The sequence below is a fragment of the Glandiceps talaboti genome, chromosome 15 (genome assembly GCF_964340395.1).
Source record: "Glandiceps talaboti chromosome 15, keGlaTala1.1, whole genome shotgun sequence".
Classification (NCBI taxonomy): Eukaryota; Metazoa; Hemichordata; class Enteropneusta; family Spengelidae; genus Glandiceps; species Glandiceps talaboti.
The window spans coordinates 16,352,016-16,372,556 of NC_135563.1; the positions used below are offsets into that span (position 1 = coordinate 16,352,016).

Sequence of the window (20,541 nt, forward strand, 5' to 3'; positions counted from 1 at the left end):
TTCTTGACCAATTCTTACTTTGTATGTGCATACTTGACCTTTCAATTTATTCATCACCAGTGGTCACTGTAAGTGTAATCAAGGTAGGTCTGATATTATGAAATGGGATACAGTTATATAATCAGCTGTAACTGATATGACTCAGATTTATCAGCTGATTAGACTTTGATTCATGATTCAAATTTGCATAATTTGGATCATTTCTGTGAAGAAAACTTCCAAAAACTACAACAATATCATGATTACAATGTCTTTTTTTTTCTAACTATATTTTTTCTGAACATGTCAAATCTTTGTAAAAAACCTTACATGTAACAATAGAAATAGTGCCATAAAAATTAATAACTAGTCTTAAAATATACTACTGTCTACAGGGCAAAGTCAAATTTTACACTTTGGAACAACCTTCTATTAAAACAGAAAAAAACAAAACATTTTTTTTCAAGCTTTTAATCTATAAAACAGTAACGTTGATTAATGTGTAGTCTCTGAGATAGGTCATGTGAGGGTGCCCTCACACATCGACCAACCACTTTGCCAACAGTATGGCACAAACGTACCTTACAGACTAAGTAACATAAACTTCACACTTTGCATTCACTCTATTCTTCAGAGATGAATACATGTCTTGTAACCTTACATCACCTGCAAATCCTTTACAGACATAACAAAATTAATCTGTTCTCTGGCTTGTTTCTCTATTTTTCAACCAGGTTTTGCGATCTGCAGCGTGAATATCCATTAAAATCAAAGGACGGTAAAATGCTCATGTGTAGAGTACACCCACTAAAAATCATTTTTCAAAATAAAACTAAAAACATTTGAATACCATGATATGAAATAAATATTTGTTGAAAATAAACTGATATGTATAGACCCCCTCCCCCATAATGACATTTGTGCCAAGTTTGGTTGACATTGTGGAGAGTTAGGGCTGTTCCCTGTACCTAGACAAACAGACATAGGTCATTTCCAGTGTGCCCTCTAAGCCAATTTGATGCATCACTGATACACACAATTCTAGTGACGCACCAAAATTTGGTGTTTCCCTATCTCTTACTATGTGGTGACTCACAAGAAATGTCAGCTTTTATCATTTTGACTCACAACAACAAAATTTCACTATCATTAGAGGACACACTGCTACAACATTATAATGTATCCCATATGACAGTGATGTTGCATGCAATGGATATAACTAGTCTTGTAGAAGACAAAGTATACAACTTTCACAGCAGTAAAACATATACTAAATGTTTTCATTTTATTCAAACTACTTGGTACTAAAACTATAATATTATAGTCTGGTCCTTATCCAAGGCAACCAGTTTGGAAGTACAGTATCACAAAACTCAAATGATCTAAGCTGGTTATTAATCCAGTACAAGATTTACAGAATTGTACTTAACCATACTTCACAGTTGAGAGATTTGACTGTCTTGAAAGCTGAATGGAATTTAAAGGAATGTAGTAACAATGTCTTTTTTTTTACTGAGCTTTAGTTAGTTTTTTCCATCTCCCAGCTTGGTTAACATTTTCATTATTTGTTGGATCTGTTTGGACTGTTGCTGCAGCTGTTCTTTTATCATAGCATTCTCTTTCAACAGCAACTCCATCATTGACTTTTCTCTTCCCTGTCCTTCCTGTCTGACTAACTCTTCCACCTGCAGACCAACATCCCCTCCACCGCCAATATCTTCAGATGCAGCAATCTCTGGACCAACTTCTTTCCTCACATCTCCTGCACCTTGAGACATATTATCAGAATGCACTGACATAACTTTCCAAGCAGCCAGTCCAGTTTCCACTAACTTGTCACTGATCACTACACGGTCTGAGGTTGACTTGTCTATGAGTTCAATGACAGTCACATCTCCACACTGTTCTACTACTGTACCATACAGTATCTTAGTTCCCATCCCAGTTAGACTTTTCAGTTCCTCTGTAGCAGCATCATTCCATGAACCATTCTTTGGCTTTATACCTGGGTTAAAGATTAATAACACAAGAAACTTTTTTGTTTGTTTTATATCCATTATTTTCCTACTAAATCACTCATACTTTCGTTTGTGTGAGAATACTCTCTTATGTACCTATGACATACAAACACATAACGAAACATTCATCAAATAAATAAATATCAGCCATCTAGAACTGAAAAGAGAATGAATGTGTCATTTTGTAACTCAGAATATCTAGTGGCAGGTATTTTTTGGAGAGGGGAGGAGTTTTGGTTATTGAAATTCTGGTATCACCACAGCATATGATATTTTCTCACCTGTTACTGCATATTTCTGTCTTAGGCTTGAAATGTTATGTTATATAAATATCAAGGGAATAAGGTTGGTGTTTGAAAAGAAAGCTTGTACTTGGTAACATGGGAGTAGACACTTGAATGGAGTCTCTACGTATTACAGTGTTTGAGTTATGTTGCTAATATTGACTTTTACCTACAAATATGACCACCATTTGGCCAAATTTGCATGTTATGAAACAAAGTGACACACATATGTCCTATATGTGTCACCTTTGTGCCACGTTTGAAAGAAATCAGATCTTGCATAGGCTGATATTTGTTCATTGCATGTCTGAGAAATGACATATTATGGATGGACATTTTGGAGCGGCGGCGCCCATTGCAATAGTCCCCCTTTGGGAAACTAAAAAGTCCTCACTAACTTCAATAGTATCACACCTTTGTATACAAACTAGCTGCAATATCTATCTAAGGTATTGTAACTGATACATAATGACAAGAATGTCTGTATCCTTACCTGCTACAGCACATTTATTAGCTTGCTTCGGTAGAATACTGTATTGTTTTTTTGTCTGCCTTACAGCAGTTTGAGGAACTTTTTCTTGGTTACCAAAATCAACATACTTGATCAAAAATGCATCTGATTGTATGCCCAACACTTCAGCTCTGCACCATGACTTATCAACTGTCAAAAAAAGACAAAAGAAACACTTTGTACAATCTTTGTTTTTGTAACTTTTCATTCACCAGCAATGTTCATATCATAAATAAAACGAGGACTTTTCAACACATTTATTCCATCAAAATAAATACATTCTTACATCATAATCATTTGGCAGTCTCTTTATAGTTAATCTAAAGAATATTTGTTGTGATGTAGTTTGGTGCAAGTGACATAGCACAGATAGATCATAATGGTGTTGTATATTATACTCCATTTGGAAGTTTTCATTGGGTGTTTATGAGGGCCTCAATGGAAAGAAGCCGACCCTTCAATGAATAAAGATATTTTATAATAATAAGTTTAACACAAGAATAAGGGTCTTGACTTGGTAATGTCTATTGTTCAGTCAATCAAACTTCCGAGAGTTTCTGGGAGTGAATTGCACATTTCCAGGATATTCCAGTTGTTGTTATCCAGGAGTGTATGAACCCTGCCTACAATTGATTAGTAAAGATCATCTTCTAAAGTTATCATTTTTTCTTGACTTACCACTAAACTGAGCACTGCACAGTTCTCCAACACCAGGCTTGTAAGATGTTTTTATTTGTTGAGAATTATGAAACTCATTCATTTCATCACTCTGCAGGAAGAACTGCTTAATATCTAGTGGAGAAATGAATCATATGCAGCTATACATTTAGTTTACCATGACAACCTAAATGTTTGTACAATCCTGATTTTTTAAATAGAAAGACTGGAATATTATGACAGAACCCCATGACGACGATATTCCAAGTATTTGCAAAAGTGCTTATGATGTTCTCTGCAGCTCTACTTTCACGCGCCTAAGGAGGGAAAGTACAGCAGAAAACAACTAAGCATGAGAGCAAATAATCACAAAAGTGCCCACACTGGTACTCAGGCATCATGGTGTAGTTATTACACATGTTTCTCACCAATAGCAAATTTGGAAAAACTACTACTGTGTATTCCTGTCATTTAGTGTACATGGCCTGATCATGTTTTCATTTGCATACAGGTATGCAATAATGATTATCAGTGGTATAATGTTTTGCTGATGTATTTAAATCTGACTGCATAAACTGATATTTACGATTCTATGAAAATAGTTATGCATAACTGCTTTGGGTCTTCTATAAAATAAGTACTTTACTTAAATTATCTGAGTTTTCTAAATATTCATTTATCAGCAAACTTTATTCAGGACCTATATCTAACTCTGTTACTTACTTTCAGTAGTTCCAACCTGACAATACATCTCGTCTGGGTTTATCACAACATGGACAATGACTGGAAACTCACCAATAGAGGGCAGTGTCAAGGTTGGTATAGTGTCAGCAAGGATTCTCTCAACTATATATATATAGTACAAGAAATAGTTGTAAGTGTTAAAGAGACAGTTTTGCACAGACTCAACAACAACTAAGGTCTGATGAGATTTTTGCTGGTTCTTATCATTATTCATCATTGCCATTGGTACATGTATACGAATGACAATCTCTACCACAAGTAACCAGTCTAGTCTAATATATAAATTATAATGATAAAGAGATTTATATAGCACCTCATATTAACAAGCGATGCTCACTATCACCTTTAGCAATAAAAACATCAAATTGTGTAGTCCACAAGTCCTGACAAATGTATATCGTAATATGTTTACCTGAGACGTGCAGTGATTTCTTGACAGCTAACTGTGTATTGATCAACTCTTGGTTGATGGACAGTTCATCTCCACAACTCAAATCATACAATTCTACTTCATACACTTGGTCAGCATTCTTTTCTAATACCTTCAAACTACTCATTTTATTCAGCACCTTGCAATGAAGAAACAATAGAGAATTTCAGTTAAGATGGTTTTCAGGATATAACTGTTCCTAATATATTTCTTGTTTAGACAAGGAAAATATGAGTGACATAGATGGCCAAGTTCCTCGATGAGTAGTGTCAAACCCTTAGGTCATGAGTATTCCTATACTTGTTAGTATTGTCTGAGGGAGCACAACTAAGAACTTACCTTTGTGGTAAAACTGTGAACTGCATCATCACTCCACTGCTTGTTCTCTAGAGTACCACAGATACCACTTAGAGTACATGGTATGGCAAGCATTGGGGTGGTCATAAACTTTTCATCCAGTGGCTGGATGTCTGCGACAGGGATTTCATCATAGTTGCCAAAATCAACAAATTGAACCTTGACCTTTGATGCTGTGATATCAATGACTACAGCTCTGTACCAATCTTGGTCTAAGCTGAATTTGGCACAGCAAAGCTTTCCGATAGCAGGATAGAATCTGGTTGGAGTCTTCTCCTGATAGTATGCTGCTACTGCATTCATCAACTCTTTTAGGAGTTCTGCAATCTCTTTAGTAGCTAGTTGGATGTAGAATTCTTGAGGATCAACAACATGTACAACACATACAGGTACACTCTCAACATCTGGGATTGTGACTGCTTGTAAACCTACATCACTATTTAGTGACCCCTTATCAGCAGAAACCAAACTTTCTGAATGATTGGTTGAGCTGGTGTCATGTGACTTCATTCCTTTCTTTTGATTGGTAGCACTTGCATCATGTGAACTTTCACCTTTGCTTTGATCATTAACTTTAGCAGAAACTTGATCTTTGATTGAGGTTAACCTCTTGGCACTTACACTTTCTTCTTTATGATCATCATGACCATGTAAGTGTCCAATCTGTTGGCCCTTGATGGCTTGCTGATCAGCTGACTTGCAACTTACACTTTCATTGGCTGTTTGAGTGGTTGGCAAAGCTAGGCCCTCCTGGATCATAAGCTCATTGAATGAGATTTTTGAATCTGTCTTACGAAAGATTTGTACCTTGAATACACCATCAACTTTGTCAACAACATGAACCTCTGCAAGTTCTCCCTCAACATCTTTCTTCAAACGTTGAGTAACTTCTTTAATCCACTTGTTAGTGTTAACACCAGCCAAACTACAATGAATAGCCTGTGCATTCAACTTTAGGAACTGTCCTGCCAGTGGACGTAGATCACACACATCTAGTGTTTCTGAGTTACCAAAATCAAAGTAGAAGACTGTTACGTACTGAGGGTTAGGATTTCCAATACATGTGATGACACCTCTATACCAGTGACCATCAACTGAAAACTTGGCAGCACACACCTTGCCTACCACTGGCCTGTAATGGATAATGCAATATAAGTGTCAGTCTGTCTTCTAAGCCTTTGCAAAACAATACTGCAAATCACAGTTTCAAAAATCTAATGTCAAATATAGAAATTTTCTACTATGATGTTTCAACCCTTTTTTCACTTGTGGAATATGAATTTGGAGCTAACAAGACAGTCTGGACAAAAAATGCAGCAAATGTTGTTTTCTTTTTGGACTTGTTCAATTACTTAAATTCAAGTTCATGGTTGTGGGCATTTGTTTTCTTGTACTGCCTTACTCAGTTCATACAGTAGCGATATGACTTACATGAATGACTGGTGTGCTTGTTGTTTGCTGTAATATAAATGTAAGTCTTCCTGAAGATGAAATACATCGCCTCCATTCTCAGCTTGCTGTATCCACATCTCATCAGGGGAATCCAAATAACTAATATTGCATGTCACAGTAGATCCCATTTTCAATTTGTCAGCCTCTAATGGTAGTGGTAGTTTCAATGGCTTGGACACTTTGGGAATTTCACTGTGAAGGGATGGGATACAAGATATGCATTATTTGGAATTTCATGGTGCAGGGATGGGAACACAAGATATGGGAATTTCACTGTCCACTTCGTTCTTGTATCCACCGCCTTACCCAGTCCTGCTTTGATTACGTACCACTTTGTTCTTGTATCCACAGCCTTACCCAGTCCTGCTTTGATTACTTACCATTTTGTTCTTGTATCCACCGCCTTACCCAGTCCTGCTTTGATTACTTACCATTTTGTTCTTGTATCCACCGCCTTACCCAGTCCTGCTTTGATTACTTACCATTTTGTTCTTGTATCCACCGCCTTACCCAGTCCTGCTTTGATTACTTACCATTTTGTTCTTGTATCCACAGCCTTACCCAGTCCTGCTTTGATTACTTACCACTTTGTTCTTGTATCCATAGCCTTACCCAGTCCTGCTTTGATTACTTACCACTTTGTTCTTGTATCCACAGCCTTACCCAGTCCTGCTTTGATTACTTACCATTTTGTTCTTGTATCCATAGCCTTACCCAGTCCTGCTGTGATTACTTACCACTTTGTTCTTGTATCCACAGCCTTACCCAGTCCTGCTGTGATTACTTACCATTTTGTGCTTGTATCCACAGCCTTACCCAGTCCTGCTTTGATTACTTACCATTTTGTTCTTGTATCCATAGCCTTACCCAGTCCTGCTGTGATTACTTACCACTTTGTTCTTGTATCCACAGCCTTACCCAGTCCTGCTTTGATTACTTACCATTTTGTGCTTGTATCCACAGCCTTACCCAGTCCTGCTTTGATTACTTACCATTTTGTTCTTGTATCCATAGCCTTACCCAGCCCTGCTTTGATTACTTACCACTTTGTTCTTGTATCCACAGCCTTACCCAGTCCTGCTTTGATTAACTCATGATGCATTCTTTTATTGGTCTCTGTGGAGATGACATTACAAAGTATTAGTACAATTACAGTTACACAGGCCAGAATTCTCAGTCTGACAAACTTATCGCCCTCATATACTTTCTTTATATTTCAAATTGCCACAATTCATGGACATGCATTTTGTGTGGAAAACTGTAGTTATTGCTGTTTTAGAGGAACTTTTTTGATAAAATTTAGTGACCAGTAAGTGGATGGACACTTTATCTTTGGTTCTATAAAATACCACACTACCATCTTATCCTGAATGTTGTGTTTAATAACTGACTGAACCTGGTCACTGATCTCCATGTGATGTGTCACCTAAGTAAAACACTATATGACTCATCCTGACAGTATAGTTTCACATGATAACACTGTACAACATACAATTACCAACTCAACCAGATCATAGCTATTCACATGATGTCACATTACTGACTCACCTTGATCATAGCATTCCACATGTCACATTACTGACTCACCTTGATCATAGCATTCGACATATCACATTACCGACTCACTCTGATCATAGCACTCGACATATCACATTACCGACTCACTCTGATCATAGCACTCAACATATCACATTACCGACTCACCTTGATCATAGCACTCCACATATCACATTACTGACTCACCTTGATCATAGCATTCGACATATCACATTACCGACTCACTTTGATCATAGCACTCAACATATCACATTACCGACTCACCTTGATCATAGCACTTCACATGTCACATTACCGACTCACTCTGATCATAGCACTCGACTTATCACATTACCGACTCACCCAGATTATAAAGTTCCACATAGTACTTGCTGTCAATGATGTCTACCACTCTGGCACCAAGAGATTTTTCTTCTACTAGCAGGGTGAAAAGTTCTATAGCAGACCTTCCCCATCCCTTATCTTCATCCAGTACAGTTATACCTATAGAATTAAATTTCACACTCTGTGATTGAAAATGACACTACCCAAACAGTAAACAAACACATAAATGCTTATTAAAAACACAATTAAAATGAATATTATATTTTTTAATTTCATCATTTTCAAAAACCATTTTATATAGAAAATACCATCATCAGTGGCATGCAAAAAACCATGAATTTTCAACAACTTGCTCTACAATGGTTTCTTATCTCCTGATGACCAATAATGCTGGAGAATAGAGCTATTTCAAAATGTTTTGCTGCTGGCGGTGTGCTCATTCAAGGTAGGTTGCTGTCACTTCTGTTTTGCGGTTATTAACAATCGAATCGATCACATCTACAAAAGTGTGTGACGCAGCATGCGATCCAGCAAAAGAACTTTCTGAAGACTGAAAGTTGATCATATGACCGTCGGCACAATATTGCTGAAGATTATTTCGTTTTGAAACACTGAATACAACCAATATATCTCTACATATCATAAGGTATGTATTTTCTAAGACAGAAACTTATAAGCGCTTGCACTAGATCATGTCCCACATACCACACTATCATGAATGCAATTGATTACAACTACAATACGGAAGTGGCTGAGACCTACCTAAAGTGAGCGTGTCACCGTGGCAAAATATTTCGAAATAGCCCTATTGCAAGAATGTGGCTGTAAAATCCTCCTAGATATTTATCTTCTTTCATTTGATCAACTGTCTTGACAGACAAAAGAAACAACGCCGGGAAAAATGTAAACAATTCGTTTTCAGAACAATCATAGATACATTGGTATACATGTATTCCATTTGAGATTATTTTACCTGCTAGTGCACAGTGAATAGCTTGCATTGGAAGACAGGCAAAGTGACATTCTTTGGTGAATGACTTCTCTATCACTTCAGATTTACCAAAGTCAGAATACTGGACCTGTACTTTATCTCCACTGACTTCCTTCACCACAGCTCTATGCCACATATTGTCAGTGTTGAAGAAAGCACACACTACTTCACCAACCTACAACAGATATACATACATATCAGTGTTGAAGAAAGCTCCTGTACAATTTAAAAATAATCTTTTTTTTTATTTATACTGGATAGTTCTTTAAATATATATTAAACACTTATCTCCCAAGAAGTGAGATGAGGAAAGAGGAGTACCCAAGGAGAGATAAATTCCATTCTAGTGTCGTATTGATTGTTATTTGTTTTTAGAATATTAGCTGCATGTGTACCTTTCTGCACACGTTATGTGGTGGGACAACATACATCATAATAATTTCTAGGAGTTAATGAAGTATTCTTGTATTGTATATTGGTGTCGCTGTTGAAGATATCTATTTCTTACCTCTGGTTGGAAGGCATTGTATGTCGTCTCTCTACACATTGCATTCATCTTATTACTAATATCTGACAGATCTTTCAAGTCATCTTGGTCGACTATCTTTAGGTAGAAGCTCCCTGGATTTTCTAGATGTGTACAGACGACTGAAAAGTGACCATTCTTGGGTACTTGTTTGACTGGTATATCAGCTGCCATAAGGGGTTGTCTCTTGGTTGTTAGATTAGGTGATGTTGGAGTTTGAGATGACTTGGGATTAGCATTGTGACTACTAATGAGTAGTTCATTTACTGTGGATCCTGGCAATATAAAGTAAAATATTCAATAATCAAATTTTATCATCTTTAAGATCACAAAACAAAAAGAAATTTAAGAAATATATGAAATGAAAGACTTTCAACCCTTTTCACATAAGTCCTGATGTGGTAAATTTTTATTTGAAGTTTTCTTAATGCATGTTTAACCTGCCAAATAAAATATTTGGTAGTATAATAACAATATATGTAAAAGTTAATTTAAGAAATGTCAGTACATTAATAGAACACTGTTAGACAATTTTTTGTGGGAATAGTAATCGTTTAATATGGCTGCCATTTGGTCATATTTGATAATGTCAATAACATGATGTCCTGGCTACTTTGAACAGGATAGTGTGTTCTGAGAGTGTGCATTGCAAAATGTACCTATAACAGGGACAGCCTCCTCTAACCTTGACTAAAATGTTTGGGTTTTCTGAGAATATACATTGCAAAATATATGATATAGGAATGCATAAAATTATTAACTCTGTACCTATTCTCTGGATATTCAATAACATGTTTAATATTCCTTACCAGGTTTAGCATCATCACTTTGGTCACTAACCCACAGGTAATGACATCCATCCACAGCCTTTTCATACTGAACTTGACATTTCCTCTCAAGCATATTCTGTTTCACAATGTCTATAGCTTGGCCAGACCATCCTGATTGTATGTTTGTTGGCTCTATCCCAGCCAAACAACATTTCAATGCCTGCACACAACAAAGAGAAATAGACTCTAAATAACCAATATTCTAACCAACTATTGTGAAAGAATAAAGGCATATTGAAATAAGTCTTCTATGAAAGACTCAAAACACTAATATGATGTTAACTTGTGCTAATTCCTATTTGACCTTGCAGATGAGGGTCAACAGAACCACTTTCACTTTGCCCAAGTGAAATATGTGATTGAGTCTGGAGCAAAATATTCAGACAAGTCTTGTTATATCCTGCAACAATATGAACAAAGTGAAAGTTATCATGACTACTGATCCAAGACATTTGAGGAACACATTATCTATCCAGTAAATGACACCCAACCTACCTGACCAATGTTTCCCAATACAATGTATGTGGCATTATACAGTGTATTATCCCAGGCATCAGTAATAAAATGCCATCAAGTTAGGGTCATATATCCTATACCTTTACGGGTACATGTCATCAACCTTTTAAATGATCAGCATGCACATGGTAATCTTTTAACTTTCCAGTTTATTTCTATGTACTAGCATTTATAACAGCCACTGCTTATGTCAACATGAAATTGTAAACTTACTTGAAGTGGTAATTGTTTCATTTCATCAGGTAACTTTCTTAATCGTGATGTAGGCATACTTTCTTCATTACCAAAGTCTACAAACAATACAAGGACACTGCCATCTGGTGATACATTTTTCATTCTGGCTCTGTACCACTGTTTGTCATCACTGTACTGTGCTGCGAATATCTCACCATCCTGAATGTCCAAATACATATTTGAAGTTAAGTAATATTGTATTTCACCTTCCTGTGTCAAATGACATATACATTTTTAACCTCTAACCGCATCAACTTAAGAACTAATTTAATTGATAACTCATTGATACACTGGCAAGCAAATACGTCACTATTCACTCAAAGTGGATCTCTCTGTCTAGTGTTAGTTTTCGGAGGTAAAAGTCAATAATGTAATGCAAATGATCAACTTACAAGGGAAAGGTATACTGTAAAATACCTCATGTTGCTTCACCCTCACTGGCCAGTTCTATCCATAAGGGGTTGACTGATGAGTGAGGGTGCCCTTATAGACTAGGGAAAGGGTTCATATTCACAGACTTCTTGACATGCATGATTTGGACAGTTTATCAAATTTACAGAAATTCATATTTACCTTTGGTTTGTAGCCACTTTGGGCCTCCATGCTTGTACTTCCATAGAATTGGTTCATTTCAAGCATAAGTTTATTAATACCTACTACATTAGCTTCCTGTAATATCTGACACCAAAAATTACTGGGACTTTCAACCACAGGCACAAAAACCTGAAACAAATATACAGAAACAGAACTTGACTTGCCATGTATTTAAAGTCAGTGCTTTTGCTGTGCCAGGGTTCAAATAAAATTTCTTTGTTTATCACCATCCTCCTTCCTTCAGCTCTTTTCTCAGTACAAAGCTGAACTACAAACCATATACTGTTCTACCCAACACACACATACCTCAAAACTTGGCTCTTTTGGAATTGCTTCATAGGGAAGTTCAACTTTAGACGCCACTGCACAAGTCATTTTCATAGGTTTGCTCTGTAATAAATGATGCAAAAAGTCATACTTAAAATCTTGATATTTTCAACACTTAGAAAATCTAGCAAATTTTTCATCTACAACTAGTACCTGGAGTTTAATATATGAAAATCTGGGCTAGTACAAGTGAACACACAGCTAGCATACATGGGGTGTGAAACTGTACACCAATAGAATACTCTTTAGTAATCAAAATAAGTATGGCTATAAGTTCTGTCAAATTTGATAAGGCTATGAAATAAACTGTCATGCACAGGCAAACTATGATATCCCATCTTTACCCAATGATGAGTGAAATTGGCTTATGCATGGCAAAGATATGGCATGCACACACAGATGGGCATACAGCATTCATTGCTTCTACGGAGGGGTGGGGTGGGAGAGAAGAGACAAACTTCAAAGAACATTGGGCAGTCATGACTACTGTAAAGGTCACATAAACTCTGAATGGCCGACACTTGATGCAGAGCATCTTGTGAATACAATATTTCAATAATACTACATACCTGTTCAGCTAGTCTGTTGACCAACAGTATTTCTTCTTTCATACGAATCTCACCTTGTGGTGACCCAATGCTTTTAGAGGCAGCCACACTTCTACACAGTGAAAGGCATAAAGTTTAGATAATTCATCTCCATGTACATCAATACAATATTATGAAACTAAAAATATTTTACATAAATCTGCATATTGCTACATATTCTAGTCTACTATCACAAATACATAATTCAGGATGTCATTGAATGAAAACTCACTGTGAGTCTGAGCTACGTTTGCAGGACGACTTGTGTTCTGGCCAGTGCAGTCTTTGGCATTCATCTGAACAGTACGGTGTTCTACATCTGCCACACCATTTTTTCCCTGTTGGAAGAAAATGAAGAAAATAAAGAAATCTTCATAGAAGACACATTCCCCATCAAATACTTTACTTCTATGTGACTGAATGGTGACATAATTTTAAAAGAAATTTGTGAAAAGAAATAAAATACCCAAAAGTGTCTGATATACAGGAAATAGCAGGATTTTGATAATTGACCCTGGAGTCACGGTCAAAGGTCAAACAAGAGATTGCACACCTAAAAATACAGGGATAGACACTTGAATATAGTCTCCATGTATTAAAGTTATTGAGTTATGCAGTAAATCATGATTGTTCACAACAAATACGGCCACCATTCAGTATAGTTATGAGCACAAAAAGTAATGCATGTATTACATATTACTCGTCTTCTCATGTTCTGCATTACCTTCAGATGTCATTTTGAAAGGAACTGGCCACACATAAATGCTAGACTGTCTGCAATATGCAAAAACTAGCTATATCAACAACATTGCCATGTAAAACATAAGTAAAGCTAGGATGTCATAAGTTAGCATAACCATCTAAACAGTATTATGTATTATGACGGTAGCTATGTATAAGGTGGGGACAATACAAACCTGCTTTTTTGCAGTACGAGCATGGTCTTGGACATTTACTGATCATCTCGTCACCACTTGATGGAGACTTTGGTTTGACAAATTCTTTGGGAATACAGCCTCGACCAAACCCTTCAGTTTTTGGACTTCTTTGCTGTTCCCTATTCTGCAATGTGGTAGCAGCATTTGGCATTTCATCAGATTTCAAAACAACATGTCGTATATCTCCTGTACTTCGAGCGTTGAATTCACTTTCAGTCTTTCCATCGAGACTATTGCTTGTAATACCATTTCTTTCATTTTTAAAGAAAGGGCTCCCACCCTGTGAGGACACAAACTTTGATGTTGCAGGTGACCTTTGACCTCCAGATGATGCAGAGTCTATGCTTGAATTGCTGCCACTTCGTGTCATACCTGATAAAAATATAGAAGACATCACCAATTCAGTAGAGAACTGCTACATGCAAGTAGTATTAAGCACTGATAATGAGAAAATGTGGTGTTAGTTTGTCATCAACTATGTTGACAAAAATGGCTTGAATCTTCTTCTTAGGACTCACAAATCTCAATACTTGCCAATTTTTGAACTGCTTACTGAACTTTCCACTATTTTTTCACATAACTTACCACCACCCATTGGCTTGAAGGCCATTCCATTGTTACTTCCATCTCTACCATTTCTTAGCTTTGATGTTGGTAATCCCAGCCCAAGTGGATCCAGATCCTTGTGGACAGAAGGGTAATGTTGTACAGACTCAGTAATGCACAAAATAATTCATCAGATATGGTAATATTACATACATCAATCCATATACACCATCAAACGTTACACACACACAAACACAGGTGGAAGTACCAGTAAACCAATGCATTTATTTCTGCTACACTGGAGACAAAACTGAGCTGTCATGTCATTTGTCCTTTAATCTCTACACACACACACACACACACACACACACACACACACACACATATACACACACACACACACACACACCTCTCTATGAATTTTACTGTTTTGGTTGTATCATCTTTTCCCCTTACTTATACTGGTTATGAGAGAACAAATTATCTAGCTGACAGCTGCTTTTAACAACAGATTAGAGTCATGTACACAGTGATGAACTCTTCCATTTTAACCTTTTTTGCTATAGAGATTAGAAATTTGCATTTCTCTCAATGTATATCTGAACTCATGTAAATCAGACCAACAGGCAATGTTGAATTAGGATAAAAATTTGGTTAATATGAAAGAAACAGTTGCTTGCCATGGTAGACCTATAGAAAGTTGGTCCTGAACAAACGAATGATTCTTTATGGTTGAATATGGTTGAACTGATAAAGATAGCAATAATGTTAGAACCTGGGTTACAATTACAGGTCTTTAAAAGCTTAAACACACCTTGTATTTTTTGAAACTTGATGTGCAATAATTGTAAAATACGGATTGAAACAAAAAAGACACTCATTAAGAGCTGAAGACTGATGAGTCCTGAACTTCTATTTCATTCAACTTTTAATGGAACGGAAGAGTTGTTGGGAAATTTCGTCTATATTTCTATGAAAGGATGTCACACCATGCCTGTTACCTAGCACAGCAGACAAAAACTGGCAGAATAGTGCATCATACTGTACCAGAGTTTAAACGTAATTCACCTCAGACACAAAGTAAGTACATGTATAGCCAAGCTGTATGTCTCAATAATAATTATACAGATTTAAAAATTGTACCTGTTTTTCAACCTTTCTTCTTTCTCTTTCTTCCTTTGACAATGCTGGTTTTACTTTCAAGGTAAAGTCATTTATCCTAAATCCATCCAGTATTCTAATTGCATTCTCTACTTCCTGCACAGAGTTGTATGTTATAAACCTAGTGAATGAGAGGAGGAAGAGAGATAGATGAGGGAGAGGGGAGGAATGATGGATGGAGGGAGAGAGGGAGGGCAAGAGAGGGAGGGAGGGAGGAAGGGATGGAGGGAGGGAGGGAGAGAGAGAGAGAGAGAGAGAGAGAGAGAGAGAGAGAGAGAGAGAGAGAGAGAGAGAGAGAGAGAGAGAGAGAGAGAGAGATAGGAGATAGAGGAGAGATAGAAGAGAGATACTGATTTTATATACATACCATACACAACAAAAACATTTATCATATTAGTGTGAAGAAAACAGAAATAATGTGTTCTTCCCTGTGCAATTAATTGCACCATATATTAAGAAGTTTTGACAATTCCCTTGTAAATAATTAAACTGCCTATTACCTGTATTATTCTGACCTACCAAACTTTTCAGATGGTATCTTTCATAAGCTATTTTACTCAATACTTACCCGTACGTAGCATCACCCCTATGAACACCTCCAGATGATGGTGTTGCAATAACATTCAAATCTGTCACATTGCCAGCCCTGCTGAATATGTTGTATACTGCTTCCTGCAAGCACATGATGTAGTATTTCAAAATCATGTCAACCACTGTAAGTAGCACAAATGAGGTGTTTTCATTCTGCTTCTTTATACTTTCATACAATAAAAGATTAGTGCAATGACAATACTTTATGTGTAATACATATGTACCAGAGATTACTCACACCGTTGCATGTGCATACTCATGGTATTTGCACTGCAGTGAAATACTGTTGCATACCTAATATGTAAATGATGGTGCAATCATTCCTTGTACACAAGTGTGCAAGAGTTCCTGTGTGGCTACTCAGGGGTATTTGCACTCATGCTTACAGAGTTGTATGTGGCATTTTCACTCTTTCTGTTCATGAAAGTACGACCACAGATAACACTGCAAGCACTCATGATAATGTGCCACACTTGCACTTGCGCTTCATGGGGTTCTGCCATATTATGTCTGAATACCAGTTTGAATTCTGCTGGTAGCAACTAATGGGCCAAAAAGTATCACCCACACCTGCTTTGTAGGTGTTTTGTCTACGCCACCTTTCTTTACATCTGCACCTATTTCAAAATTTAATATGAAACCCTGATAGACAATCTGATAAAAGTTGATGTAGTGAACATGGCTTGATTTCTTTACCTCTATTTCCTTTGTTTATTGTCATTTTCAATTTTGCTGTTCAAGGAATGAGCATCTTATTTTAAAGGGTCAGATATGAGTAGAAGGCGCTCACTCCCAGAACAACAGACTATAAAACAAATGACAATAAATGAAAGAAAGAGATAAATAAAGAAATCAAGCCATATTCACCATATCAGGTTTTCATCAGATTGCCAGATAAGAGTGCAAATCTGCAGAATTGATAAGTTTATAGAACACAAAAGAAAAGAGTTGTTGCCACTTTTATGTGTTACATGAGACTGTTTTGCAATTGAGATAATGCTTGTGGATATTTTTGAAAGTCATAGTGTTCCTTTAGATAGTAACTGAAAATGTTTTACTTCATTCAAAGTACCTCAAGTAACAGGGTTTTATTTTATCACAAACCTTTTTCATTTCCCTTGGGATTCCTGTAACATAGACTTGATGTTGAATAAGTCTTGTTTTGTCACCCGCAGCTTGCAACACACTGTAAGGTGAGATAAGGACTTTTAAAATTCTGAGATTAACTTATGTATCACAGTTAAGTTTTATCTCAAACAAAAAATTGAAAATTGAGACCTGAAATTTATTTATACTACAGGTCTACTACCGATACTACTACATACTGTCTGGGAGCTCCTGCTCCAGTAAGATTAGCTCCAGGACCATTATCATAACTGTTGAAGGATGCACACATGAAGTCATCTTTCATAGGATTCCAACTGGCGATGGAATTCTCCTCATCAGAGTGGGGCGAGCTGCTGGGAGGTTAAAAGAACTCAACAATAACTCAAGAATACCATAGGGAGGTGTTCAACACCTTATCTCAGGTTGTTTTCAAATCTATGCACCATGCTTTTTGAAGATGTACAAGATGTAAAACTCATGCGGAAATAAAAATCTAAATTCCCAAATCACTTGTTTGTAAGTATAGAAAATTAAGTTTCTTCCTATCAATATTTTGAGTATTTGTCATTCTTAAAGATATACCAATGCTATTCCTACGTACATACTGAATATCTGTGGTTCTCTTAGCTACAATAGAGTAGTGGGGTCCATCAAAATGTTCACAGAAAAAACATTTGCATATGTACATAATTGATATGTAAATGCTGTAAGTTTATATAGTTCTGAAGGGCAATCAAAAACTGCAGAAAAAATAAGATGTACTTGGAAACAAATTATGCAAAACTCATGGACAGAGAACGATGTCTTAATTGTACTTACTTTGTGGTTTGTGGACTGGTCCCTGACTGAGACTTTTGTGTAGCACCTAAGAATGGCATTCTGTATGTTTCTCTTGGCTGAGCAGCACAGGAATTGTCCACCAATAGTTTAAGTCTATGACAGAAAATATGTAGTATTACTGTGGTTACTAGTATAAGTGTTCCCAGCCAAAAATATCATTACATACTTGTAAGCAAGGAGTACAAGCATTCAATGTCTTCACAAAATCGTGTAACTTTAGAGTGAAATTTGCCGATATTTGAGATACACATATGTACACTATATGTATGTTCATCATGGTACTCTGATTAATACACAATTCTCCCCTTCCATTTTGGATCTGGAAACTTTTAAAAGTGGAAGACAAGAACTTGTAAGCTTAAAAGTATACAATCAAAGAAGTGCAAGTGCATACAAGTGCAAGTGTGGATACTCAGGGTTTTGTACACATGCTTGTGTTCTTGAAAATACTGCCACAGAGAACACTGCAAGCAAGCATTTATATATAACATGTTACATGATACAGGAACTCAATGATAGCTACTCTAAAATCTCTCTGCTGTGAAATATTCAAACAAACCTGCTAATAGCATATTGATAAGATGCTGGGGACTGTTGTATTGGAGTTATTTCAGTGTATATTTGGGAGAAGACAAAGTGTTAGTGATGCCTTCAACAGTTATGTCACCTACATAGCTATTAGAATAGTTTTATTCACTGTCTAGATTTCTCAAAAAAAAAAAGTTATATCATCAAACAACAGTGCAGTAATGTAAAAAAATCAGATACTTCCAAATAACAGCCATCTTCATTTAGGAATGAGGCCATGACCCCAAAAGGGTCATGACATGAAGTCTAAAGTGGTATATATCAGCATTAGTTACCTACATATATATTAATGTAGATATCCTACCCTCTTCTCCCCTACACTTATACATCACTTACCAGTTCACCAACGAGCTTCTTCTATCCTATAAATAGTGCACTGCAAAATTTACTTACTTGGTAGTTGAACTTGGAGACAGGTGAGCTCGAGCACTTGGCCACTGAAGTTTGTCTTTGATTAGTACTGGAGGAGTATCTGGAATACTGAATGCTTCATCCATTCACAGCTTCAAGAATATGAAGGCTTCTGTAGTTACAGATTAAACATCACCTCAGTTTTCATAATTTTTGTATACTTTCCAAAATATTTAGTAATTGACCATATTACATAACTGGAAACAACAACTGGGTCGTTCATGCATGGATGTATCAGTCTCACTAATACATCCATGGTTCATGCTAGTGTGGTACCTGGGGATAATAGTAGCATTTTTATTTGCAATACTTTTTTACAATTCGTTTTCATAATTTATTTCGACTTACTAAACATTTTTCGTTATTTTCTTATGAGTTTTGCTAAAAAAAACCTGAGATCGACGGAGAAGTGGCTAGTTACTGGGGTATGTATATTGCCATGTGCATGGAATGTCTACAGCATACACAAGATTTGTATTATTGTAACATTTCATACAAAAGACTGTGTTTACATTTATCATAAATTTGATCACCTAAACAAACGAATAAGCTGATATATGTAATTAATCCCGACTGACTGAGGTTCTTATGTTATGTAATGTATACAAACACACAGGTTCTACATTCATAACATTGCAGTGGCTATTGTGGCGTTATAAACCATTGGACGTAGTGTACGGCATGTGAAATAAAGCATTTTATCAACAACTGAATCAACTTACAGGTTTAGAAGAATTGGCGGGACAACGGAGAAACGCGTCAGACAAGGCTGAAGTGTGAAAAGCCTATTCAGTACCTTTTGTTGAGGCTTATTCCTAAAAGCAAATGACTGCCCTCAACTTCGTCTGAGTGCATTCTCCACATCTCACTATTTTTGGTGGAAAAAGACGTTTCAAGAACAACAATCGCCGTCAGTTTACGACTAAGCAGGCGTTTTGATATATCAAAATGAAAAAGCAACAATTTCCCCCCAAAATGGTAAAATACAGTGTTTTACAAACCTCCACGACACCTTCACAGTTTGTGTCTTGCCGCCGCAGTGCACATGGGCCCACAAGTATGCAAATTACTTGACCAGCTTCCTTTAATGGAATAAAAGCCCATTATTGATTGGTTAGAAGTTAAAAGTTCAAAAGTCCGTTTTTACATAATTTTGTCGGGTTACCTGCATGTTCAACCCTTTTTACTTACACCATCCGCTTATATGGATCAAAGATGTCAATGGTAATGGTGAGCAAAGTTCATATTAATTTCGGAAGTGTTTTAGGAATCTACTGAGGGTCATAGGGGAACCAATAATATTCATCGTTACATGCCGAAAGTGTTGATTTAAAGTTCACATTATTCAAAGAACGACGCCCAAACCATTTCATAATAACAATAGTGGGATAAAGTAAGCCATAATTTTAAGAAAACAATGACAGCGTACCGCGAGAAGTGG

At 36.5% G+C, this 20,541-nt stretch overlaps 1 protein-coding gene across 1 annotated transcript; it reads right to left on the reverse strand.

The window, feature by feature from the left end:
* Nucleotides 1-1,183: 1,183 nt before the first annotated feature.
* Nucleotides 1,184-20,133, reverse strand: LOC144446266 (tudor domain-containing protein 1-like). The gene is made up of 26 exons (XM_078136018.1): nt 20,102-20,133; nt 19,083-19,212; nt 18,081-18,194; nt 17,480-17,614; nt 17,259-17,340; nt 16,132-16,235; nt 15,546-15,684; nt 14,442-14,538; nt 13,836-14,228; nt 13,151-13,256; nt 12,901-12,991; nt 12,311-12,394; nt 11,984-12,133; nt 11,390-11,569; nt 10,640-10,820; nt 9,813-10,105; nt 9,287-9,479; nt 8,332-8,472; nt 7,476-7,548; nt 6,412-6,624; nt 4,963-6,112; nt 4,606-4,762; nt 4,173-4,295; nt 3,471-3,584; nt 2,775-2,942; nt 1,184-1,984 (listed from the first exon to the last, which is right to left on the reverse strand). Exons 2-26 carry the CDS (start codon nt 19,184-19,186, stop codon nt 1,503-1,505), a joined length of 5,067 nt encoding a protein of 1,688 aa, XP_077992144.1. The 5' UTR covers nt 19,187-19,212; nt 20,102-20,133; the 3' UTR covers nt 1,184-1,502.
* Nucleotides 20,134-20,541: the final 408 nt, after the last annotated feature.